Source organism: Ostrea edulis, chromosome 10, assembly GCF_947568905.1.
Source record: "Ostrea edulis chromosome 10, xbOstEdul1.1, whole genome shotgun sequence".
NCBI lineage: Eukaryota > Metazoa > Mollusca > Bivalvia > Ostreida > Ostreidae > Ostrea > Ostrea edulis.
Window position 1 is genome coordinate 24,245,553 of NC_079173.1, and position 27,278 is coordinate 24,272,830.

General features: G+C 35.3%; 1 protein-coding gene across 1 annotated transcript in view; it reads right to left on the minus strand.

The window, feature by feature from the left end:
• Window positions 1-4,436: 4,436 nt before the first annotated feature.
• LOC125665596 (uncharacterized) overlaps window positions 4,437-27,278 on the minus strand; it is a 31,492-nt gene continuing 8,650 nt past the window's right edge. Inside the window, exons 3-4 of the mRNA XM_048898311.2 lie at window positions 8,610-8,993; window positions 4,437-6,367 (exon numbers count right to left, since the gene is read on the minus strand). Coding sequence (XP_048754268.2) covers window positions 5,847-6,367; window positions 8,610-8,964 — 876 coding nt within the window. The 5' untranslated portion in view covers window positions 8,965-8,993 and the 3' untranslated portion in view covers window positions 4,437-5,846. The remainder of the gene's footprint in view (window positions 6,368-8,609; window positions 8,994-27,278) is intronic.

Consider the following 27,278-nt stretch of genomic DNA (forward strand, 5'->3'; position numbering starts at 1 on the left):
AGAATGCTGTCTCTCTCTTGACAAATTAGGGGCGATCTTGGTATTTGACCGAGGATGAGAATATTTGGTGGGCATTAACTGTACTAATGGTGACAGCGTATGCACACGTTTGACCTTCGACTGTCCGTCTCTTCCGCCTCACTTAACCTGCCCTTCTGTGTGCACCACGTAGACAATTGACAGATTCTTTCACATCATGAATATTGCCAAAGTACTGAGAATATATGTGATTTTTAAAGAGATAGATCTCTTTAAATTTTATTTTTTTGAGGTTGCAAAATATTTCATATCAGTATGTATAACTTTGGAAACGATAGTTGACTTTATATACAACTGCAGCTGGCATCTTGAATGCGTGATATATAATATATATATATATATATATATATATATATAAAGCACAAACAAACAATTATAACACCCAACCTTACGTTATATATATATATATATATATATAAAGCACAAACAAACAATTATAACACCCAACCTTACGTTTACCCCTAGGATCTAAACGATACATGTGAAAATCAATCAATTAATATATAAAGCACTAAATAATCACAACTAGGTACTGAAAATTTTCGCCCGAGCCCGGGGTCGAACCAGCAACGTACGGCACCCACCGCCTAGCAAGATTGTCAAACCAGTGCGCAAGTCCACTCGGCCACAACGACTTCCCTAAAAAAGGAAGCTTTGTTATGCTCCTAAAGCGCTACTTAAACACACTGATGCAATCCCACACAGTCGCTGTGTCATTCAGTGTTTAAGATATTTTATAAGGAGAGTGGATCTCTCGATGCAATTGTATAGAATATTTAATATAAAGCACAAATAAACAATTATAACACCCAACCTTACGTTTACCCCTAGGATCTAAACGATACATGTGAAAATCAATCAATTAATATATAAAGCACTAAATAATCACAACTAGGTACTGAAAATTTTCGCCCCAGCCTGGGGTCGAACCAGCGACGTACGGCACCCACCGCCTAGCAAGATTGTCAAACCAGTGCTTAAGTAGCGCTTTAGGAGCATAACAAAGCTTCCTTTTTTAGGGAAGTCGTTGTGGCCGAGTGGACTTACGCACTGGTTTGACAATCTTGCTAGGCGGTGGGTGCCGTACGTCGCTGGTTCGACCCCGGGCTCGGGCGAAAATTTTCAGTACCTAGTTGTGATTATTTAGTGCTTTATATATATATATATATATATATATATATATGTCATTAACTCAAACATCTTTGTATAATCTGATCTTTGTGGAACTAGTATTTAAAACTTGTAAATCGATAGAGCTTTAATCTGACGTTTTACGAGTGTTTTATGCCGAATGACAGAACATAAAAAAAAACCTGTCAAGTCAGGATAATTCTTGAAACTTTGTTCTATAAGTATTTTTAAGTAAATGTAGTTGTTAAACAGGTTATCATGTAATAAACCACTGAAATATAGGATGCGATGGTCTAATAATTTTTGCTTTGATTTTAAATATGGTGATGGGATAAAACAGAATATATAGTTCTAAAATGAACAATGTTTTAATCAACACAGGTGACTATTTTCCGATCGCTTTCTGCGAGTTAAAATTGCTTTCCTAGGTTTACCTGACCCGTCATGATTTAACATTCCTGTTTTAGGCCTAATAAATTACTTAGCAAAAAAAAAAGAAAAAGAAATACGATTAACAAGCATCTGATAGTATTGCTAAAACAATGCATGTCCCCTACTGAATCCAAATGCATTGAGAGATGTCATTATAGACAGACCATGCATATTTAGAGGTGTGGGTGAATATCGTTTTTAACAGGGCCGTAACTGCCGATGAGGCAGACGAGGCAACTGCCTCGTCTGATTTTTTGGCAAAAAAGAAAATAAAATTATATAAATGTTATATTATAGGATATATGTTTAAAATGAAGACAAGCACCTTTGTCTTTGACACCATATTACGATTCTTTACATAGTACAAATGAAACACAAACATGATAAATTGGGATTTAAAAAGTGTCATTTTCAGTCGTAAAGTCAATCGGCGGCCCCCAATCCCCTGCCTCCCCTGATTTAGAACCCTACTTACGGCCCTGTTTAATACCAGGTAATTATATTTTTAATCTCTTGCAAATAGATGCAGCGAATTAGACGGACTCGATCTGGTATTCCTCAAATTATATAACTATAACTAGACTGGAGTAAAAGAATGCATGAGACTATTATATTTTGCGAGAATCATTCAACTGTAAAGAAACTTAGTATGTGTCTATTCATTCAATAACAACTCTAAAAATCAGATTGCTTAGTTAAGGCATTGTAAAGAAAAGTCCGGAAAACTACATCCAGCACGAAGTTCCACAAACCTCACAAAAATCAGTCTACTGTAAAGAAAAACTTAACTTAATCTGTAACCATATATCATACGCAAGAGCTTGTTCTGCGTATGATAAGTTTTTAGAACCGAGACAGACTTCTGACAAACAAGTTCACTTTACAGGGGTTTCAACAGCCTCGTCTAAAGTAAGCATTTCGCAAATTCTATAATGGTCATTATTACGGTCTAGTTTGCCAAAACAACCTATCATTCGGTAAACTGCTGTGTTTCATACCTCTTGTTACGTCGTTCTTTATACACTGTTTTGACTACGGATAATTCCGTTTACCTGATCAAGATAAAGGGTTCACGGCGGTGTGAACGGTCGACAAGGGATGCTTACTCCTCCTGGACACCTGATTCCACCTCTGGTGTGTCCAGGGGTCCGTGTTTGCAAAACTCTTTATTTTGTATTCCTTATAAGAGTAATGAGAATGAAAAGTATTCTCTTTGGGGAAAAAGAAATAGCACAGACGGCAGTCTTCACGAAAAACTTTGCGAAGCACAGGCCCTTCGGGCCTCCCAGTATAATAATTTTGCAAGCCCGAACAATATTTTAATGGCCCAAAATATTTTATCTAATTTGACCACTTGTCATTTGCAAGGTGTTGCATGCTGATTCTACACTATAGGAACATGTATATTCTACTGTAGGAAAATATACAACTGATATTAAAAGGATTACATATCTTATTTTTCAAAATATTAATCTCGCAGATGACATCAGCAGCTCCTGTTCAGAATCTGCTTTGTTTTGTAATCACCACGTACAAAACATTTTGTTTTCTCAAGAATTAAATCTTAGCAAAGGCCCACCCTTGGTCCAACGGGGCATGGATTTTCGTTCTCTTTTCTCCTTGGCTTGTGCGACCGTTTTTCTTTATTTGGATTTGATGGTTGTGATTGCTAAATACGCTTGTGAGGTTTTGAATTTCACGGACGACCCCCCTCCCTACATGGGCACTGGAAGTTAATGTAAATATATAGTATGTGCATGTATTTTTTATACATGCACATACTATATATTTACATTAACTTCCAGTGCCCGTGCCTCCCTATACTTCAGAAAAGACAGCATGGTTGAAAAATGATCGATGCGAAAGTCTGAGTCAATCTCAGGCTTTATTTGTAATATATACAACACATACAATAAAACATTTACAGGCCCGCCGGACTCCTGGGTTAAATATTTTTACAAGCCCGATCCCGATTTTACTGGCATCGGGCCACCGGTTAACGTCGAAGACTGAGACGGTCAGGCATTTAAAATGATCTGATTCTTGTGTGACCTTGGTTAAAAAATAATAACATAACAAGTGCTAGATTTGGATAATTGTCAAAAAGTGAAATGATATTAGAATGATACCGGAGTTCCTCATTGACAATATTTACGATGTCTTTAGTGATCAGTATTTTAGCATTCTCATGAGCACGAATTGTACTCCTTTATTAGCTGAGCATTTTTTGTATGGATATGAAGCAGAATTTATTTAAAAGCTTCTACATGATAAGAAATTATATCTTGTTGTGGCCTTCAACTAGACATTTAGATACATCGACGATGATTTATATATATTAGATATACCGCTATCGCTAACAATTTATTCTATATCGTGAGTAATAGTTATCTTTTCTTGGAATTACAAAGTCGCTTAAATTAGCTCTCGCTAAATATACAGATCCCCACTTTATGGGGAAATCGGTAAATTTGTGTCACGCCAAAAATTCCATTCCTATGGTATCCGAACAAGACATTGTTGTCCTCTATATCTGCTTCCTATTTGTGAAATAAACATAATAACTTCAGTTTCTCCGTCGTCAACATACCATATTTATGTAGCAATATTCTATTATTACTTGCACATGATATCACTCATCGGATTCGATATGCGAGAGCTTGTTCTGCATATGATTTGTTTTTAAATCGAGGCAGGCTACTGACACATAAGTTTAACTCTTACACAATTAGATATCTGCATAAACCGCTTCATCGAGTTTGCAATATCCCTCACTATTTAATGTCCTCATGCAAATTAGACACTCTGTTCCTTAATTAAAAACGAGACTAACATTCAGAGTATTCATTTTTATCTTAATACATATAAATAATACAAAAACAAATACTTACAGGTGTAAAAGAGAATAAATGAAAATTGTCAACAAAACGTTTTAATGTACTGTTTCAAAACACACACACATACACAAACAAACAATCTTGGCTTATTAGGCAGTTTTTAAATCTTGCTATGTACAATCGTTTAAGTAATTATGACGTCACAGTATATGACGTAACAAAAACATTAAGTAATGTTGAACCATTAGAATGTTACCAAGTAACAAACATCCAATGTATCATTCGGCAGATTCCGGTACCCTTAGATGGAATCGACCGAAGTGATCCGAATGCCAATGTATAACACAATCGGAACTCCTCGAGTGTCTTGCGCACTCGACATGTCGAGTGCGCGAGACATTCCAGGAGTTCCGTTTGTTGTATGACATAATCATAAGAGTGACGTCACAGTATAATTGTAAATGCTAATTCTGACGGAACAGTCACGTAAAGTAACTCACAAAATAAATTATTTTCTGATAATGTGCTTGTAAAAAGCAGCTTGATTGCTTCATATGTCTTTAACATTAATCAACATTTTATACATAATCATGTAAAATGTGATGTCGTTAATGGGAATTACATCACAATACGTTTTGGTCCTCTTTTCCCTACTTACTTTTGTTCCTAAGACAACAACTCAAGTCATATAATATTGTAATCTTATCCATAGCTATCGCTAAATTACATTGAATGAGTCTTTAAAAACAACTTTCTACTCATACATTATAAAGTTGGTGCGATTTTATCGTCTCTCAGTCTGTTCTAACTCACTTTGAGGCGGCTACTTAAGAGAAAAACCCGTTCCTTCCTTTATAAACTGTGGAATAAATTAAATCGCTGTCTATTGAAATTTGGACAGCGATTCCGGGTTTTTTGCGCGTCTTTGTTGAGAATAAAATATTAGGTACAATATTGTATTCGATGTGAAAACGATTATTACAACAAGAATCAATGCTTTATCATTGGCTTTCATTTTCAACATCGTGAAACGGATGTCTTTATTAAATGGTGTTTAAATGATTTCCTTTTGTAACTCTTTTAAATAGAATATCTTATGTTAGAATCATAATATATATGTATTTCATATAATATTCAAAGGTGTAAACTTCATGAAATCCACATGCTGATTGTACCACAGAACAAGTAAATACCATGACAGAAAATTCAACATTGGGAAAATATTAATTGACATTCCAGTTCTTGACTAACACAATGGTGCGGAGAGCCGAGCTGCTACGTTGCCATGAGTACTCTAACACGTACAGTGGGGATGGCACATATGGGTACTCTAACACGAACAATGGTGATGGTAGGTACACAGTGAACACAACTGCTGGTTCGTCAATTTGGTATGTTAGTACAAGCTCATGATTTCTTGAATGAATGCCGATATCGAGTACTTATCACTAAAAAAGGTTGTATTCTATTATTCTCGTTTGTCTTGTTGCGCATGCGCCCCCGACGGCGACGACGTCGTCGTCGCTTTTTTCCTCTGCGGATTTTTCCGTTTTTCACCGTCAAGGTCTGTTTATTCCGTCTCCGAAACAACACTGGTCGCACCATTCTACCGCAAAACTTACAGGAAATTCTTAAATTTAATGATTTATTCTTAGAATCTAACATTGATTGAATCAAAGTCACCGGAAGGCTGATTTTTTGCCACCTTGTCTTTTTTACCCTCGTTCGTAATGCAGTGAGGTAGTGAAACTTTTCATTCTTTTGATTTGGCACCTTCATAACTCTGAGGATGACCTTTCTGCCCTTAGATCGACCACGTTTTCGTTTCCTCATGAGAATCCATAAATGGGCACTCACAGCTTCTATCTGGCGTGACTTGCTGCTAACGTCAACGGTAAACGATAATACATTTCTTTCAGATATGTTTTCTGAAAAGAAAAAAAACCCACTATAGATTTAAAAAAAAAAACAACCCCAAAAACATCTCAAATGCTACATCAATTAATTGCAACAGTTTTGAAAATGTTTTTATATTACTACAAACATGAATGTATCACACCCAAGGGTTGGATCACTTTTACATGAAACGAAAATTTTCCCTACGTCGAATAATAGACCATCTGAAAATCTAGTAAACCATGTTTAGTTGCATGTGTTTCACTTGAGATTGTGCTACGCTGGAGAGTCTACTAGACAGGCATTTCTAAAAATCAGCCTCAGTCAGGGAGATGACTTCTCTGGAACGACCAATTTCAACCAAATTTTGCAAATACCATCTATGGGTCAAGGAAACAAAAATTGCAATTCGTGGTACATGTATATGCTTCCCTGGGGCCCGAGGATTGTGGCCAAAACAATGAAAATTAATGTAATTTTAAAATCTTCTTTACTTCTGGACACCAAAGATGCAAACTGTTTGCATAATCATAATGGGCATTTATCCTCCACTACAATTATAGAATTCATGACCCCAAGGTGGGGCTATATTGATTCATATACATTGTAAATACAATAGAAAATTTTTTTTAGTGCTGGACATCAAGCAGACAAACTGTTTGTATGATTATAATGGGCAATGTGAAATTTATTACCTTGGGTTTAGGTTTCCAGGGTGGGGCTTAGTCAATCGTATGTTGAAAATGCAATATATTTTAAGATTTTTTTTTTAGACCTGACAATCAAGCTGACAAACTGTTTGCATGATTGTAATGAGCAATGTGAAATTTCTGAAACTTGGATGAAGGCCACAGAGTGGATCTTAACTGATCATATGAATCTTTATAAGATTCTCCAACACTTTAATTTGATTCAATTACTAAGGAAAATTATATTGACCGGCCTACTTTTATGTAGGTCAAGCGGTTTAAATCCACTTCACGAGATTATTCGCTAATCGGATTTCGAACAATCATCACATGGTGCACGTTTCATGTTTGTTATTTTTCTAATGTATACAGGTGAATGAAATTATATTCGCAAGAGTTTAATATTTGCGTATTTATAAAGTTGCTTACACGCGAAAAGGTTCACTGTATGATTTTTAAAAAGAAAACAAATTTATGATTCGCTGATAAATTCCAAAAGGCAAGACCTAGTCAGCACTTAATATAAAACACTAATCTAGTCAAGTATTATCGAGAATAATAAGATATTTGTTATTGATACTGAAAAATGTTTATATTTTCCATAGATTATCAATAATTGATGATACAAAATGTTGTAAAGGGCAAATAATTTTCAAAGATGCCACATGCATATGCAAGTGTGCAAGATATACATCTCAATATGCACATACAGAAATATTTTAGGAATGCATAACATGCACGACATGCAAACTCAAGTGTTCGAAAAACAAAATCGTAAACAACACAACAGCTGAACAGAAAATAATGTGAAGTACAAAAATGATATAAGTTATGAACTTAAAGCATCTTGCTTTTATTCAGAACAATTTGTCGCTACCTTGCTATTCAATTTGTTCAATTCTTCACAGAGTTTAAAAGGGCATGAAATACTCGTGGCGAGCACAGAATGACACCACATAGCCTTTTCTCCACATAGGATCAGCAAACTTTAAATGTAATTTACGCAGTCATTACCGTATTTATAAGGACCTTTAATATGTATATATTGATGTTTTGGGACAAAAATCTTTATCTTTAGCACCTGTCGTTGGATTGTAAAAATTTCACATTCATTCATTGAAATATTATGAATGAGTATAGCCATCAATGTTAGGTATAAGATATGTGCATTTGAAATACAATACATTCAGGTGGTTTCTTTTATATTTGATAGAAGCCTCTTGTATGGCGCGTTGTCCTGTTTAGTGTTGTGTGAGCTGCGGTCTCTATCGAGTAGTACATGAAACCTAACCCAGAACACAAATGTCCTTTTAGAACTACAGAAGTTAATATAACACCCAAATCCTCTACATAGCAGTAAGGTTGAAGCTTGTATTTAGTGTCTGTGTTAAAAGATTTCATAAATGAATATAACGATATTTTTCATTTCTTTTTACTTGAAGATTTTTACACTGCACTATATGTATATTATCTAAATATTAACGATATATATGTATTACGTATATAGCTTCAAATTCGTTTTATGCATGCGTTTACAGATAGGTCTTTAAAAATCAGCAAGTTCTTATGGGTAGTTAGCACAAACCTGGTTTCTCAGAGAAACTGACGATTTCGGCCATTTCCTGGAGGAAACTCTCAGGCTCCTGTTTTTGACGAACTCTCTGGACATCCTTTTTCCTTAGTTTTGCACTGTTTGAATCAGCCTTGACAGATTTATCTTGGATGTTCAATTCGGTCATGATATATTTCTTCAGCATGTCAATCCGAACTTTCTCCGCAAAAGTTAATTCAAACACCTTTTTACACGGTGAAAGAGAACAATTCCTGTTCAGGCTATTGAAAGGTTTTGAGAATCGAAAGGCGTGTGTTAAACACGCAGTCGTAGCATACATCAAAAATATCCATTTCGTGGCCATTGAACCTCTCGCTCTTCGATCCATTGCGAGTCCTTTAATATGTTATCCGTGGACTGCAACAGAAATAAGAAATTTAATCCAAATGCAATAAAATTCTAATAACAGTGTTGTTAAAAAATAGACCATCAGAAGCAGAATGTCGGGGTTTGGTATATATACTTCGAAATTGGTTTATCTAATGAAAACTCCTCTAAAATTAAAAATCCACAAGCTAGCATGTACTTGCAATGTTGTGTTTATGGAATCAATAGGCAAGTGACCAAAATATGCAAATGCAATATCTGACTTTTGAAAGTAGTCGAATTACACATGAATTCCTTTCCTGTCAATCATAATTCTGGTTGTGCCATCCAAAACGTAGCGATCTCTGTGTTCTTGTTTTCTGACAGATCTATCGTGTATCTTTAATACTTTAACACGATTATCATTTTAAAAAAAAGAGATTAGAACGCTAGCGCCTCATCTATTATTTACTATGTAAGTAGAGGTTATCAAAATTGTTTAATCTAATTATAAAATTTCTATCATAGCAATTAGAATTTATAGATTTTTAGAACCTGTATTTTCTGCAAGTAATATTTGGGAGTTTTATTGCATAGCTGATTTACATTGCAGTATATAATAAAAATATTTATGATCCTTAGCTCAAAAGCACTAGCCAAGTGGACTGCACTCGTTTTTTGCTCAAAGCAGGCAAATCAGAACAAGTTTGAGAATAGAAAATGTCATTTATTTAGTAAATGACGAAAAGTATATACAGTACAGGGGGTCATAAAAACCAAGTAAAAATTAAGATCATATGCTGCAAATGACTAGATGACCTGTTACATACATCTATAAAATTAACATTGAGAAAGAGAACATATATACACATAAAATAAAAACATCCAATAGGGGGTCTAACAAGATGACTCCCTATTGAAAATATTTAATATATAAAGCATGTTTAACTTAAAGATTCCGGATATAATGAATACAAAGTATCAACTTTTACAAATTTCAAATAAAATAAATATATCGCCGCCTACATGTTATTGACTTCTTCATACAATGAAAGGTTTGTTTGTTTTTTTATATTCTCTGCCATACTCAACAATTTTTCAGTTATATGATGGGGCCCAGTTTTTATTGGTGGAAAAGAGAACCCAGATACAATGTACCTGGGAAGAGACCACCATCCTTCCGAAAGTAAACTGGGAAACTTTCTCACTTACCGGCGCGAGCGGGATTCGAACCCGCGCCGACAGAGGTGAAATACAATATACATGTACCAGCCACCAAATAACTGGAAAAAAAAAATTGAGTGTGGCGGAAAACAGCAAAAAAAAAAAAAAAACAGCAAAAAAAACAAAAAAAAAACAATCAAAAAAACCCCCCAAGCCTAGTGACCTCTCCCCACTTTTACTGATTGGAACATTTAGGTAGAAAAGAAATACTACCCAAACTGGTAGAAAGTATTGAAGAGGACGATTTCACGATTTAAAAGAAAACCACACTTCTTGTTTAACAGACATGCATCCCCTCTGTCATCGTGAATATCGCTGAAATATTTCTAGATTGTACTTCACCTGTACGAGATGTAACCCCGTGGGTTTTAAACGATGACGTTTTTGTGCAACCAGTGCTAAGCTATGTGCGCACTTCTTAATTTTCAAAGTGGGATATGAAGAAAGAAAACGTGGGTTATGAAATTGCATGCTGTTTATTATTTAGAAGGTGCACAAACCTACGTATATAGGCATACAGCATTGACAATCAAAACAATTAGAAAATGATTCTTTATAGCAAAAAGAAAATTGACATAAAATTTGGCAATTACCAAAGTTTTGTACAAATAAAAGATGCATTGAAATTTGGCAATTTAACGTCAATTCCAATTAAGACTATCAGCAATATACATGCAACAAGAAATATCATACCGAAACTGCATAGAATAGTAATTTTCCCGCGCAAATGCACGGACGAGAAAGAATACAAAGACGTTATTTTTAGCCGAGAAAAAGTAGGACAAACGCGCATTGTGTATAACATGCTGTTCTATATTACTAAGAAGATTACATATCGATCGATCGGAGAAACGGCGTATAGCTTGCTGTTGTATAGTATATAAAACTTATACGGTACCAATTTTGATGCACCAGATGCGCATTTCGACAAGTCTCTTCAGTGATGATCAACCGAAATGTTTGAAATCCGAAATAACAATGAAGTTCTAGAGCTATTATAGGGAAAAACCGTGTGCCAAAAAAGTGGAGTCAAATTCGTATAAGGATAAGAGCTATGCGTGAGAGAGATAATCCTTAATTTTGAAATGAATTTCTAAATTTTATAACAGCAATTAAATATACCTTCGTATTTTCAAGCTAGTAACGAAGTACTTAGTATATCACGTTTAAATCTAAAGACTAGCGGCATTCTAACTAGTCTAGTATTTAAACATTCACATTCACGATATCATTGTCCAGTTTTCATGTCCCTTGAACTCCAAATTAGATAAGGGTGGTGTGCAATAGAGCAAGGTTAGTCATAAGGGTGTCAGGCGGACAGGAGGATTAGGAAAAAAGTTTTCTACGATATTGCGCTCACGGCGGGTGCGACCGATCGATAGGGGATGCTTACTCCTCCTAAACACTTGATCCCACCTCTGGTATGTCCAGGAGTCCGTGTTTGTCCAACTCTATATTTTGTATCCCTTATAGGAGTTATAAGATCGATCACTGTTCGTTATCTTCACCTTTCATTGTCCTATTGTCTGAAGTTTGACATTAATAGGAATTATCACTTGTCCCATGACGAGTAAGTATATGATCGACAAGTCAAGTGAAAAAAGTAAATCATTTAAACTCGTAAGCTTGATTAATATATCACGAGTCCCAGTTCTCTTGGCTTTTGACTTGCTGACCCCGAAATCGATAGAGATTATCCCCATTCCATGGTCAGTGAATGTGTGATTTTTGTGACGGTAAGTGAAAGGGGAAGTTGATTAAGCCCGGAAACAGTTTTCGTAGTCAATGCCCAGTTCTTAACATTTGACCTTCTGAACCCCAAACGAATTGGCGTCATCATTATCCCATGATTAGTCTGTGATTGAGAGCGGATTTATATTAGTCATTGCTTGGCTTGCTTTCCAATCCCTTTTGATACTTGTAATAACATATTGCCATAAACAAAGTCTGTATTTGACGCATAGTGGCTCAAAGTGAAAATGGAAGTTACACATCTCCCAGAAACCAATCCGTCTACGGGCAAACTACCTAATTCCAATATATAGGCCTCCCCTATCAATGAAGGAGGTATAATAAATCTCTAGAATTTCGCAATTCAAATATATAATTAGGTTTGTTTGTTTTACTGGTGTTTTACTTTCCTTCAAAATATCTTCACTCGTATTAAGATGTCACCAGCTGTAGGCGAGGAATAACTAATTTAGAACTGTTCTTGGCGCTCAGCAAAGAGGTTTTGTAACGTCTGCCGCGACACGGGACCCCCTAGCTGCAATAATGTAGCCCTATCCAATTTTTTTTTATTCTGACGTTTTCGGGATAGGGCTACAATTCCATAGGATCTCCGTAATGGTGCAAAATAATTTTATGAATAACCGATAATAAACTCTGTGTATTAGTCCCAAATGTTGTTTACACCAAAAGGAGTACCAACTTTGTGCTCGGGCATGTCTAATAAAGGTGTTTTTCATTAAATATAATGTACAACATGCAAAATTCTTCATCTGCTCCGTCATGCTTGTTATCGCGAGATCTCGTAGGTGGATCTAATGAAAAACCTAAACATTGACAATCAGCGCGAAAATGTAGTAACTCGAGCCACTTCGACAAAGAAAGGAAAATCATATTGTTGCAGAAAGAATTTACACTCTGCTGTTCGGTTTTTAACTTGATATTAAATTCAAACTTTTTCAATACCGACGAAATAGCTTTCGCCTCCATACTTGTCCATTGATGTAAATACTACCTTATATGGCATATGCAAATGACTTGACAATCGGAAGTTTATACTTCAGTACATCAAACATGGCGCACAAATATGAATCGAGAAATTGGAATGGGAATGTATCGAAATTGTTGAAAACGATAGAATAGAGCCTCACAAATCTTAAGTTGCAGGTTGTAAATTTATATAATGACTAAGAAACATAGAATATCATTTTATTTACGTAAAGAAAGTCAGGAAATGTTTAGAATGAGCGCAAATGTTGTGGGAGTGAATCACTCCCGCATTTGCACCATTACGGAGATCCTAAGGAGTTGTAGACCTCTCCCTTAAAAAAAAAAAATCAAAAAATCAGAGAGGGCTACATTATTGCAACTTGGGACCCCCGTGTTTACATGCAAGGCCATATCCGAAAGACACGTGATTCTCGCTTCTAAATGCCGAGAGTTTGGTGAAGGAGCAACCACCACCAATGTTAGCATTTCAAGTTTGACGCGGCCAAAGCACAAGCGGGGCTCGAACTCACGACACTACCACTGAGCTGCCGCGACCAATAATTAGGTTTGGTGGTAGATTAAAATTCAGACAATGGGAAGACTAGTAAAATGGGTGTAATAAAATTTACATCAATACCAAGCTTTGTAACTCTATCCTGAGTCTCCTTGTTTCTGTCTTAAGAATGGACCTTCAGTCTACACAACCGGAAGCGGAAGCTGACATCAGTTTTCGCATGATGGGTGGCGACTTAGTCTTATTACAATTCATTCAGCAGTATATCGGCATCTTGCAACTGGTTGCGTGTCAGCTGTGATTGGCGTGGAGTCCTTAGGTTAGTTACTGCAGTATTTACGATAGAATTTCCAAAGATATTCGAAAGGATCGTCTCCATATGAGTGACAAATTCTCGAGCGAGACGTTAAACAAGATACAATCAATCAATCAATCACATGGATCGTATAATCTATATGCAGATGTGTAAATACATAGAGGAAAATATGAAATTATACCTTGCAATTATATTTCACATTCGAAATGTCTCGCAAATTACAAATTGCCATCATTACCCCCCCCTCCCCCTTGGCAGTTTCAAATCTCAGATTAGGCTAAGCCAATCCTCGGAGATGATCTTTCCTGCTGGGATAACACTGTCTCCCACACTTTAAATCAATAAACCTCCAGATTTGCACAGCTGAGCTTCATATGTCTAATTAGATTGGGTGGCAGATCAAAATTTGGTTCGCTTTAGAAGAGAGTGGAAATACCAGTGACTGTGGATTAATTAATTTTGATGGACATCGATTTTCGTGGATTTGTTTTATAATTGTTATAAAATTTCGTGAGCAGATTCAATGTATTGTTCCTTTTTTCTCAAGAGGAAATCGTAATTTCTTGATCACTTCTTTTCAATCTCTACTACATCAATGGAAACAACGATGATATATATTCAACGAATAAATGATGAAAGCACAGAAACTGATGACCCTGTATATATGAAGCTGCCCAACGCTCACCTAAATCACCTCATTTTTAGACAAAGTATTATTCAGAACCCTTTATCATTGGACTCAAGACTCTAAAGGTTTTTAATCGGTCGCGGTGGCTCAGTAGTCAGGGCATGCGCTCGTGACCGTGAGGAGATAGATTGAGGTCAAAATAGATAGTAAATGTTCCGTCGGTAAACGGAAAGGGTCTTTTGGGTTCCGTCGCTAAACGCAAAGGGTCTTTTGGATAACATATTAAAGGGACTGATTCACGATTTTTGAAAACAACATTTTATGCTAAACATTAAAAATAGAACTTATTCAATATTGATAGCCATAATTATGCCCCCCTTCGAAGAAGAGAGACATATTGCTTTGCACCTGTCGGTCGGTCAATAACTTTGAGAACCATTCACTTCATCGTAGTGATATTCACATATGGGTTGGTTATGAGTAAAAGAAAGCCCCTATTGATTTTAAGGTCAAGGGTCAATCTACTTTGAAAACAGGAAGATGCTGTCCGCTCAATATCTTGTGAAACCTTTCCTTGACAGACATTAAACTTGGTACACTGATACATTGTGAGGAGTAAATGATCCCTATTGATTTTTTAGGTCAAATGTCAAGGGTCAAACTGGACATAGGAATATGTCTGCTCAACATCCTGAGAACCCTTTGCTTGACAGACATATAACTTGGTACACTGGTACATATTCATGAGTAGATGACCCCTATTGATTTTGAGGCCACATGGTCAAGGGTCAAACTAGACATAGGAAAATACTGTCCACTTAGTATCTTGAGAACCCTTTGCTTCGTACATTGGTGCATCTCCAGGAGTAGATGACCCCTACTGATTTTAAGGTTACATGGTCAAATGTCAAACTGGACATAGGAATATACTCTCTGCTCAGTATCTTGAGGACCCTTTGCTCAACAGACATCAAACTTGGTACACTGGTACATCATAAGGAGTAGATGACCGCTATTGATTTTTTAGGTAAAGGGTCAAACTGGACATAGGCAGGTACTGTCCGCTCAATATCTTGAGAACTCTTTGCTTGATAGACATCAAACTTGGTACATCTTAAGTAGATGAAACCTATTGATTTTGAGGTCACATGGTCGAGGGTTAAGGGTCAAACTGGACATACAATGTAGTAAATTACTGTCTTTAGAACCCTTTGTTTGACAGGCACTGATATATCTTAAGGAGTTGATTACTCCTATTGATTTTGAGGTCACATGGTCAAGGGTTAAACAGGACATAGGAATATACTGCCCATTCCATATCTCGAGAACCCTTTGACAAACATCAAACTTGGTGGACTGGTACTTCTTAAGGGGTAGATGACCCATATAAAATTTGAGTTCATATGGTTAAACGTCAAGAGTTAAACTGGACATAGTAATATATCATCTCTTATATTTTAAGAAGCATTTGTTTGATTGACACCAAACTTGATACACTGGTACAGCATAAGGAGTAGATGACCCCTATTGATTTCTAGGTCACATGGTCAATCCTCTCTATACATAGGAAGATATTGTCTGCTCAATATCTTGAATTGGTTTGGCACTACTATCAATTAAATGATGCATATGTATAACCCTTTCCAATTTTGCACCATGGGGCATATATGTTTTACAAACATTTCTTGTTTTGACCCTCTGAATGCAAGAATAAAAGCAATATTTTAGCCTGTGTTATGTAAACAAAGACTCGAGTCTTTTCATGTTAACAAACAAACCAGTGAGATGTTAATTTTGTAATATAAAGCATCTTAACTTTGCATAGTCACAAATGCAACTTCTAAATGACACATTCTACCCACAGAATGCTTGAAATGTGATATGATAAACTTAGATCGATATCCATTTCTTTTGAAAACCTCATAAACAATAATACAACGCACTCTTTGTTTACAAAACAAATAATAAACTCTCTAAGATGAGCTTTTTTGATAATGTATAATCTTTATTATTTTTGTGTGAAGCCTTTTAAACATTATACAGTATATTTTGACCATTAAAATTAACCCATCCACCCCAAATGTGGAGAAAATCGTGAATCAGGTAACGCCATCAGAGAAATTTGATACGAATGGAAAGTGGAGTATATGCCCAATGATATTTTGAAATTGAAAACTTTCAAATTACCTTATATAGTTCAAAACGCACTTTCAGTAAAAAGTAATATGAAGAAAAAATAAAATCGTTCGAATGCCCGAACTAAAGATAAGTCGTATCTTTAACCTACCTACTGAGCTATCCAGCTAGGCAATTGCATGTAGATTAAAAAGGAATATACTATGTACAAGTATTGTTGATGATTATATTTTCATTCAAATTTCGAATTGAAATCAGCCATTACATGACGATGTACAGTGTATTATTCCGCCTTAAAACTGAGGCCAGGTAAAGCTACCCTGCCACCGTATCGATATATTTACATTTCCAATATTCATGTTTTGCCTTTGATATCTATACAAATTGTAATTTTAGCCACTTCCTCAAGAATGCGATGCGATTGTGAACAAGGTGCGTATGGATCTTGATAAATATAGTACGTCTATATTAATTTTGAATTCTGCCTGAAATGAACGTAGAAAGTGGATAAATAAAAATAATTTTGTTATCGTTAGGGCTTCATGAAAAGTATACCGGTGTGAAAGTGTTCAGTTCATACCCTTCTGTAATCTTTAAAAAAAAATGAAATACATTTCTTAAATGGGTGAATTTCTAAAAAAGGATGTAAAATATATAAAGAAAACAAAGTAAAGGGATTTTGATCACTGTAGCTATTGGTGACCTTATTACTCATTACGTCCGACTCTCCGCATTGTTCGTTACCTTCGCCTTTCACATACACGCCCTATATTTGAAATAAGGAGACGACATGGGTTGCTCTCAGAACAAGAAATATGCTATGAATATGTTTAATTCATGATAAAGGGAAAGAAATAAACAATACAAAAGCACTGCGACATTTAACTCCGAGCACTATAAAGTCCGGACTGTTTGTTATAACCTTTATTAGTACATTAGATTAATTGGATATGTTATATATTTGCCTTAAATGTTAGAAATTTTCAGCTTCCGTTATTAATACACTAAATCAATGTTGGACTAACTAAATCAATGTTGGACAATACGCACCTTATAAACATAACAATAAATGCAAAACGAAGCTTTCAGTATTTCTGAAAACGTAATACTCCATAAAAGTGTGTGGTGAAATTTGAAATTATTTCTACTTACAAAATGGAGATAAACACACCTTAGGAAAACATGTTCAATTGTTCGCAGTACAATCAGATGTTGTGGTTTTGTTCCTCCTTACCGTTTAGTTGTAATACGTTAAGTTACAATACACAAATCTTACAATTCAATATAAATAAACATTGAGGTTTTAAAAATTCGGTGGTGACATCACGACTTAAGCCGCTTAAACCTCGCGAAACAGAAGGCATATGTTCTAGCATTTAAGAGCTTGTTTCGTAAGAATTTTTGCTTGTCAATATTCCTTTTTAGCTCACCTGACCCCAAAAGTTGCCATGCTATTCTATTTATCAAAATTAGTTAATGGTCTTTTGGGTTAAGTTCTTACGTGTACATGGTCAGATTGTATGGGAATTTGTTCCGGGTTGGCGAATAATACATTACGAGGTATGATATCTCGGTGCCTCTGTGGCAATTGAGTTCGGTGCCGAGGATGGCATGATATACATGGGAACAATATTTACCGTTCTAATCCTACTAATATATGATTCCTCTTAAACACCATTGTACTCTTTTTTTATTTTTACACTTTAACAATTTTTCAATATGATTATCTGAGCTTAACAATTTGATCATCCTTACATTTTAGGATAGGGACTAAATGAGACGTTTCATGTCTAAAGCTGAAATGTCTTCACTGCAAAGATATCGGTGTAAAGGAGTCGACAATTGATATATTACATTGTCGTAATAAATTTGATCTAAAGCTAATAGTGTATCCACAGGGGCTAAGCCCGTTTTAAGCCCGAACCCTGTGATACCATAAATATATGTATGGTATGTATATGTATGGCATCACAGGGTTCGGACCCAAAACGGGCTTAGCCCCTGTGAGTGTATCGTATACATATTTTATTATATACTTTCAATTTCATCTCTTCTTTTTTCTTTAAAAGTTTGCGGGCATATATCACACGATATATGCCCGGAAACATTCCGGCCCGCAAACATTACGTCACAATCAAATTTCTACGCCGTTGATTTTCAAATTTTTCGTGTTTTTCATCTTTTACTCAGTTAAACCGATAAAGTTATTGTTAAAAATAAAATTATTGTTAGTTTCTAAATGAAATTAAAAGTATATAATAAAAAGGTTATAGACTTTGTATGGGAAATATGACGACCTCGTTTTTTGTCGCGAACGGACCTCGCAAGCTCGGTCCGTCTACGCGCCAAAAAACTCGGTCGTCATATTTTCCCATACAAAGTCTATAACCTATAAGTATCGTTGTTCGTTTGTTTTACGTCACGTCCATAATTTTTCACTCCTATTGAGACGTCACAAGTTCTAGGTGAAGTGCCACAAATGTAGACCTATGCTCAGCGCTCAAAAACGTAGCGCTATAGTGAGGTTTTTTATCATTCCAACGTCTGTCGAGATACGGGGTCTCCGTTTTTAAGGTCATATCCGAAAAACCCGTGATTCTCACTTCTTATCAATAAATTCTTCTTTTTTCTTGGTATCGGAGTAGAATAAAATCCAATTATTATATACTTTTAATTTCATCTCTTTTTTTTTCTTTAAAAGTTTGCGGGCATATATCACACAATATATGCCCGGAAACATTCCGGCCCGCAAACATTACGTCACAATCAATACTCAAGTCGAAATTACAAATGACTACGCCGTTAATTTTCAAATTTTTCGTGTCTTTCATCTTTTACTCAGTTAAATCAATAAAGAAATTATTAAAGATAAAATCATTGTTAGTTTCTAAATGAAATTGAAAGTATATAATAAAAAGGTTATAGACTTTGTGTGGGAAAAATGACGACCTCGTTTTTTGTCGCGTACAGACCTCGCAAGCTCGGTCCGCCTACGCGTCAAAAAACTCGATCGTCATATTTTTCCATACAAAGTCTATAACCTATAAATACTCAAACTTTTATCTATAGCGCTTTCGCCCTGCGGGCTCGTCAGTAGATTTTTAAACAATGTAAACAAGTTCCATTATGACGTCACCCTCGTGACGTTATGTGGGCAACGTTAAACATAATACAATCATGATTGTGACGTCAAAACATTATACAATGTTAATGTTATGCACTTTTAAAAATACAGACATATCTAATTTTAAAAACAGTTCAGTCTATAAGTTTTAAGCGCCTCTAAATCCCTGTACATTAAAGGAGACATTCTATGTAAAATGCACATGTTAAGTTTGTGAGTAAAATGTCCAGAATTTATCGATTCGCACTTTTATGTTAAGTTTGTGAGTAAAATGTCCGGAGTTTACACATCGATAAATTCTTCAAAAAGAATGTTTGATTCTTTTAATTCCAATCCATTCACTTTATTAACAATTGCAAAAATTTGAATAGTTTCCCCGCACTATGTTATTTGTTTTCAGGTGTGTATGAATACATCGCATTTTCGGATTTATTGATGTATAAATTCTTGTTCAGCTTTATTTTTGTCCAATCAAAACAATTGTAATAAATAACATCGGAATTATATATATACATGTATATATATATATATATATATATATATATATATATATATATATATCTACTTCAAAGATACATTACCTATAGAAAAATCTTAACCTCATTGTGACTGATATAATCGACATAAGCAACAAAGGTAATTTTCTTTTTTCTATGTTGCAAAGATAGGGTTTATAAATATTTCCTTTACGTAGACATAACTTAAAGGGGCATAGACAAAATTTTGGTACAAATGTTATTTAGATATTTGATAAGTAATATGATAGTATTTGATTCGTGTAAAGCATAGCAACAAACTTAAATTTCATCAAGAGATCCATGGGCCACATCGCTCACCTGAGTCACCTTGGCCAATCTTGAAAGATTTTCTCTACATATTCGCATGTAAAATTTTGATCCATATTGTGGTCCCAACCTACTCCCGGGGGCTATGATTTTTATAAACTTCAATCTGCACTATTTCAGGAAGCTTTCATGTAAATGTAACTTTTCTGGCTCAGTGGTTTTTGAGAAGATTATTAAAGATTTTCTTTATATGTAGGTAAAGCTTTGATCCCCAATTGTGGCCCCAATCTTCCTCCTGGGGACATGAGTTTAACCAACTTGAATCTGCACTATGTCAGGAAGCTTTCCAGTACATTATGTGAATGTAAACTTTTATATCAAAATTATCGGAGCAAAATGTTTTACGTCCCCAACAACAAAACTTTTATTAATTATGTTACTTTACTGGATTCTGCTATACTGGGAAATCCCTCGAGTGTCCACTTTACTGGGAAATCCCTCAAATGTCCACTTTACTGGGAAATCCCTCAAACGTCCATTTTACTGGGAAATCCCTCAAACGTCCACTTTACTGGGAAATCCCTCAAATGTCCACTATACTGGGAAATCCCTCAGATGCCCACTATAATGGAAAACCTCTCAAATACCCACTATTATGGGGAATCCCTCAAATGTCCATTATAATGAGAAATCTCCCAAATGCCCACCATACTGGGAAATCTCTCAAATGTCCACTATACTGGGAAATCCCTCAAATGCCCAATAGACTGGGAAATACCTCAAATGCCCACTTTAATGGGGAATCGCTCAAATGTCCACCATAATGGGAAATCCTTCAAATGCCCACTATAATGAGAAATCCCTCAAATGTCCACTATAATGGGGAATTCCTCAAATGTCCACTATAATGGAAAATCCCTCAAATGCCCACTATACTGGAGAACCCTTCAAATTTCTACTATATTGAGAAAACCCAGTCTATTTCTTTGAGAAATTGAAAGCAGCAATGGTGTATCAAAGAAGAATACCCACTAACAGAGCCTAAAGTTTCTGTGATTTTTAATGTGCACACGTGTGGAGTTTTGAAAATTGTTCACACAAACGTTAAGCAATGCGCAACAGAGAGGCATAAACGGTCCAAGTAGTACACCAATCGGATCACATTTGTCCATTTCCGAAACTGTTACAGAAATAACAAAGTAGTTACACTCGGATCTTAGCTGCAGAGAAATACGCTCAATTGCGTACAATGTTTTGATAGAGTTATAATGAACTTGATGATTACTTTAATACGGAAGTTCCGAGTTCCCCAAGAGTTATTTCTCTTTGTCGAACTCTTCCGTAAATTATGACGTAAAATATGATGACAGTGGGTACATTTGCAAATTACTATCGTTGTATTATTTCTTAAAAGATGATATCCAGAGTTTCTAAGACCATCCTATCTCAGGGGAAAGGCAACTTTAGTGAGTTTATGAGTATTAAATAACAAAATAACATCTTTCTTTGATAAAAGCGTCACTCATGTAGAAGAGGAAACGAATCATGATTTAATAGCCAATTTGATGATCTTATTCAAACAGATTATGCTTGATATGGCCAGAATATACATACCAGTGATTGATATAAACAAAAGTTACGCTTTTATTATATTAATCGTACGTAATCGTTATGTACAATGCCAGTATACGATATAATGTATACATTGTGTACCCACCATATGTCATAAAATGCGAAAGAGTTCGACAAAGGGAAATAATTTTTGTGTAACTCGGAACATGCGTATGAAAGCCGAGCACCCGTTGCATATACAACCACTTTATGTTCGGCCACATTCAAAGGAATCATATTGTGACATTGCAACAATATCAGAGAATCACTCAATACAGTCAACAATTAACTGATATCATCGAACAACGAACTTCTTCTAATTATGACACATATTTTAATAAGTGGTAAGTGTACGTGCAACTACAGAATTGTAATTCTACAACCTTTGTAGTAGTCTGCTAAAATTATTGCGTAAATAAGGCATCAAGTTTTCATTTGTTTTGCAAAGATTGATTGTATATTGTTTAACGTGCCTCTCGAGAATATTTCACACATATGGAGACGTCACCATTGCCGGTGGAGGGCTGCAAAATTTAGGACTATGCTCGACGCTTACGGCCTTTGAGCAGGAAGGGATTTTTATCGTGCCACACCTGTTGTGACACGGAACCTCGGTTTTTGCGGTTTCATCCAAAGGACCACCACATTTAGTCCCTCTTACGACAAGCAAGGGGTACTGAGGACCTATTCTAACCCGGATACCCCAGGGAACATTTTGCAAAGAATATACCTTTCAGGTGATTATGACGCGAGGGGGATAGGCAAAACCATTGATACCAAAGGGGGACAATACTTTACCTTCCCAGTCAAGTATGTCACAGATGAGCAAAAACGTATGATCTCAAATGGGCTAGAAATTCACATTTGTAGTCAAACATGCCAAAATGGGCGAAAAACTTAAGACCCCAAAGAGGTACATGTAAGAAATATATATTCGTAGTCAAGCATACCAACGTTCAATAAGTTTTTCAAGCGATTGACCTGTTTATTAACTTACAGATGATAAGGCTGACGACAGTGATGACGAGTAAAATGAAAAAAAGATTGCAAGTTAATAAACCAGGCTAGTTGAACGACACGCCAGACCTGAACTATATTTTCTTTTTTCGTTTTGGTCGGGGTTTTATACAGACAGACCAAGAAAATTAAAATGTTTGAATTGGTGTCTTCTTGACATGGATGTCAGACATGCATTATCTATACATGTAAGCCATGGTCGGTACATATTTTTTACCAGAATTATGTATAACGAATCAGTATTGAAATTTTCATCTCTTGAAATTGGAAACTGAAGGGGGGGGGGGGGGGGGTCACGTGTGTGAGTGTAAAGTACACATTAGTTAGAGAAGAGAAACGCTGGTGAGCACGGTCGGTCGTGAGCTCCCTGTATAGTCCTCTGACGTTTAAGTCTCATCCGGACGGATTTGGATTATGTATGTAATGGCCAGGTGCACTCTCTGTGTCGCCTTTATGTTTGTTTTGCCTGCCTACCATGTGTTTATTATGAACGTTCATATACCCGGTAGATTGTGGTTGCATTATACATTGCGGTTAGTGTTCCAGGTGTATCACATGCGGTTTTTTGGGTGTTTTTTTTTGTTCCTTCAAACATTAACAATAGAATGCACCTAAATTAAAAGCTGACCGGATATGTAAGATTACTGAAGTCGTCAGAACATACAATCCCGAGTTCTACCTGTCGCCAGAGGTCACCCTTCACCTTTTGTATCTAACCCATAGCATTCAATACTGGCTTAAACGAAAATCGTGTTAAGTTTCAACTACACGATTTCCGCCTTTATATATATAATAGCGAAGACCTAAAGCCTTAGAATCCCAAATTTCGTTAATGAACGCAATACGTCGTGTCCAGTCGAAACTGTTCTGGTGAGAATAAGTTCTCTGATCTAATCTTGGAGTCTTAGACGTGATAATTGTATTTATGTCCGTCCGCTGTCAGTTATTAGGGCATTGTTCATTTCCAGCATTCATTCAGATGGCTGTCCCATGTCCTGTATAAAGTAGCGAATGTCTGTTTAGTTTAACTGTGGGAGATTTTCAAATTACTCGTGAATGCAGTCGTCACCATGCCTGCTTTGTGAATAAATTCATTCCAATTAACGGATTTGAAAAAAGTTTAAATTGAAAAGGACCTGAGAAATGTATCCCCCATCAAATCGACCCCCATGCTACATCTTATTATATGCATGTATCTTAGCGGAATAAATATATATACTTCACTGTAGATAATATATTATCCCTTTACTTTTTTTCCTTTCCAAGAGATTAAGAGAAAATGATTACTGGTTATAAAACTACACTTTTTTCTTCACAACTGTAAAAATGAGAGTTTATCCAGAAAATATTTACAAAACGAAACGTAAGAATATATATATCTAGAGAAAACGAAATGATTGACTGTATGAGATATTAGAGATTAAATGATTTTCAATTGTGCATATATGTACAAAACCACAAGAGCATAGACAAATCAAAATATCCTTTATGCAAATAAGCTTTGCTAATGTGTCAACTGACCAACTTTAAATTTAATTTAAAATGAATAGAAATGATTTTTGCCCCGTTAATCAAAGATCCAATGGTACATTGTATGGAAAACTGAGTTCAAATAGAGCACCGATAGGTTAGAACACATGCTGCTTACAAATTTCGAGCACGACGTATTCTTCAGATGTGTACCATCAAACTACACTGTAGTAAATACAAAGTTTTTAGTGAAGTGATCGCAATTGGAAACTCAATTGCCGAAAATATCATCTTTCTTTAATTTCCTCTCTTTATGATATGCTGACCCCGATTAAAATTAAATTCGTATCAATATTAAAATTTCAACATTAAAGTTCGTGATAAATGAAATTAACTTTGGGTCTTCAAGTCCCAAATATAGAAATATTCGATTCTCATTAATAACTGTTTCCTTTCGATATACAAATATATTATTGAAAAAAATGTATCAATTCTCATTTGGGTACTCGGTATTTATATATCCAAGAAATCGTATTTTATTTCTGTAACAACCTTGCGATGTGAAATTGATATGACCACGTGATCAAATAATATGACGTCATTTCACATCCCACTGAGTTAAGTTAGAGTCTTTTCCTATAGGAGTATTCATCTCACAATATATACATCCATTCCCAAAGATTTGCTTTCCATAAATGATAGTTATAGCATCAGATGCAGATGTGAACAGTGTGCGTATTAATCTTGATAAATATAGCACGTTTATTTTAACGGCTGGGAATTCCGACAGAATTTAAAAATATAAACAAATAAATTTTATTTTTGAAAAAAAAAATTTAGGGTATGAATTGCAACACTTCACGTCGGTATACGTTTCATGAAACATGAACACGTACGTGTACTCTTAAGTGGACAAACTAGATCTGAAAGGACAATAATAAGCGAGTTTTGGAAACTTTTATGACTAACTTTGCGGATTATAAAGCGTAAACTGACCCAAACCAGGTTATATCGTACAATATGCCCCCAATTAAATTCATTCCTTAAATACACAAAAAGAATATGTTCAAATCAAAGCTAAGTAGTAGTGTATCCTATCTTATTCAAGGCTAAGCCGTGTGTAATCTCCCGTGATCCTCTTATTTTTCCTTTTATAGTGCATGCATAAAAATGAATGATTTGTCAATGCCACATGTGGCTGCAATAAAGGAGTGTATACCAATCGTTTCTAGATTTGGGAAATGACTTAAAGTTAAGCTTTGAATATGTATCGCCTCTGATGGTTCACTTAATTATGATGGATATTTATCTAAATAGTCCTGACAACAGAAATGATTATGTCAATCAAGAACGCCTTATCTCCGGTAGTTACGAATTGGTACTCAGGAACGGACTTCCATACTCCCATGCGCACTGCAATGTACAAAACAGACAGCGATGTTCATTGGTCGATCGTGCGATGACGTAACGAAATCAGCAGTTTGATGGAGTCAATCGTTCGATTACACATGTCAATGACATGCCGCATTTATTAATTCCAGGATTATATTCCCTGCGTCATTAATTTTCTTAACTGCATTAAACGAAGCATTAAATACTATTAGAATGTCTCGTTTTGAATTTCCCACAAACGCAGGCATATATTGTTTTTGCACCGTCGTTAGGGTATTTCAATTACTTAAAGAAGTTCGCACCTGAGATTTGGAGTAATGTCAATTATTTTTGGGAAGGGTATTTTTGATTTTTACATTCAAGGAGAATTAGAAAATTTTAAAGAAAAACTGGGGTCGCAATCATTATGCTTGTGTTCTAAATATGACGCTTTTGCACTTAAAATTGAATCAATATTTATTGAATTAAACTTAATTTTTCTGTTGGTGTCAACACAGCATAAGCAACACAATCAACCATTACATAATATAGATACATAACAATACTGATAAAAAAAAAAGTTTAATACAAGTAATGGAAATGAATAATGACCTTCTTGCAGTTGATATGCGAAAAAAAATCATAATACCAAAAATGAGAGTTTAAAAGGACATATTAGGAGTCAATTTCTAAAATTTCACATAATTTTCAAGGTATTGTCGTAAAATTTAACATGGAACTAAAAAAAATAGTGGGGATTGGAGATCAGATTTTTAAATTATTAGCGAAAATACTGAATTTGTATACAAAATTTCGAGTAAATTAATTTATACTTTTTTAAGAATCGATGTTCTGTTTGAAAAAAATATATCAACTAAATTTAATAAATTACAACATTTCAACTAGTTCCAAGTCTCAACTACTTGTATCATGAATTATAAAAATGAAATACACGTATAGAGTATAAAAATAGAAGATATATTGGATGGTACAGAAACTGTAATATCATGCAGATTTAGAATTTTTAAATTACTCAATCTTTCCGCCACAAAATATGGTCCCCGCCAAACCCTTTAAAATTTGAATTCACACAAAAATGTTCAACTGGATAGGGTTCAGTAATAGATGTGTAATATGTTTGCACCAATAGGATCAGTATTGAACCACTAAATACTTAGTTGTAGCATCCTGCGCAGTTGTGGTTAAAAGCTCAGCAGCCAACTTCCTTGATATATAAACATGTATAATTCATTGTGAAATGACAACCGGTGATTAAACATCTATAAACCAAGAAGAGTCTACATTAGTTTTGCTTTTAATATAGATGGAAATCAAATCGAACCAGGGGACAGTGTTAAATTGCTAGGTGTGATCATTTATTACCAGCTAAGATTTAAAAAGCACAGGTCAAACATTTGTTGT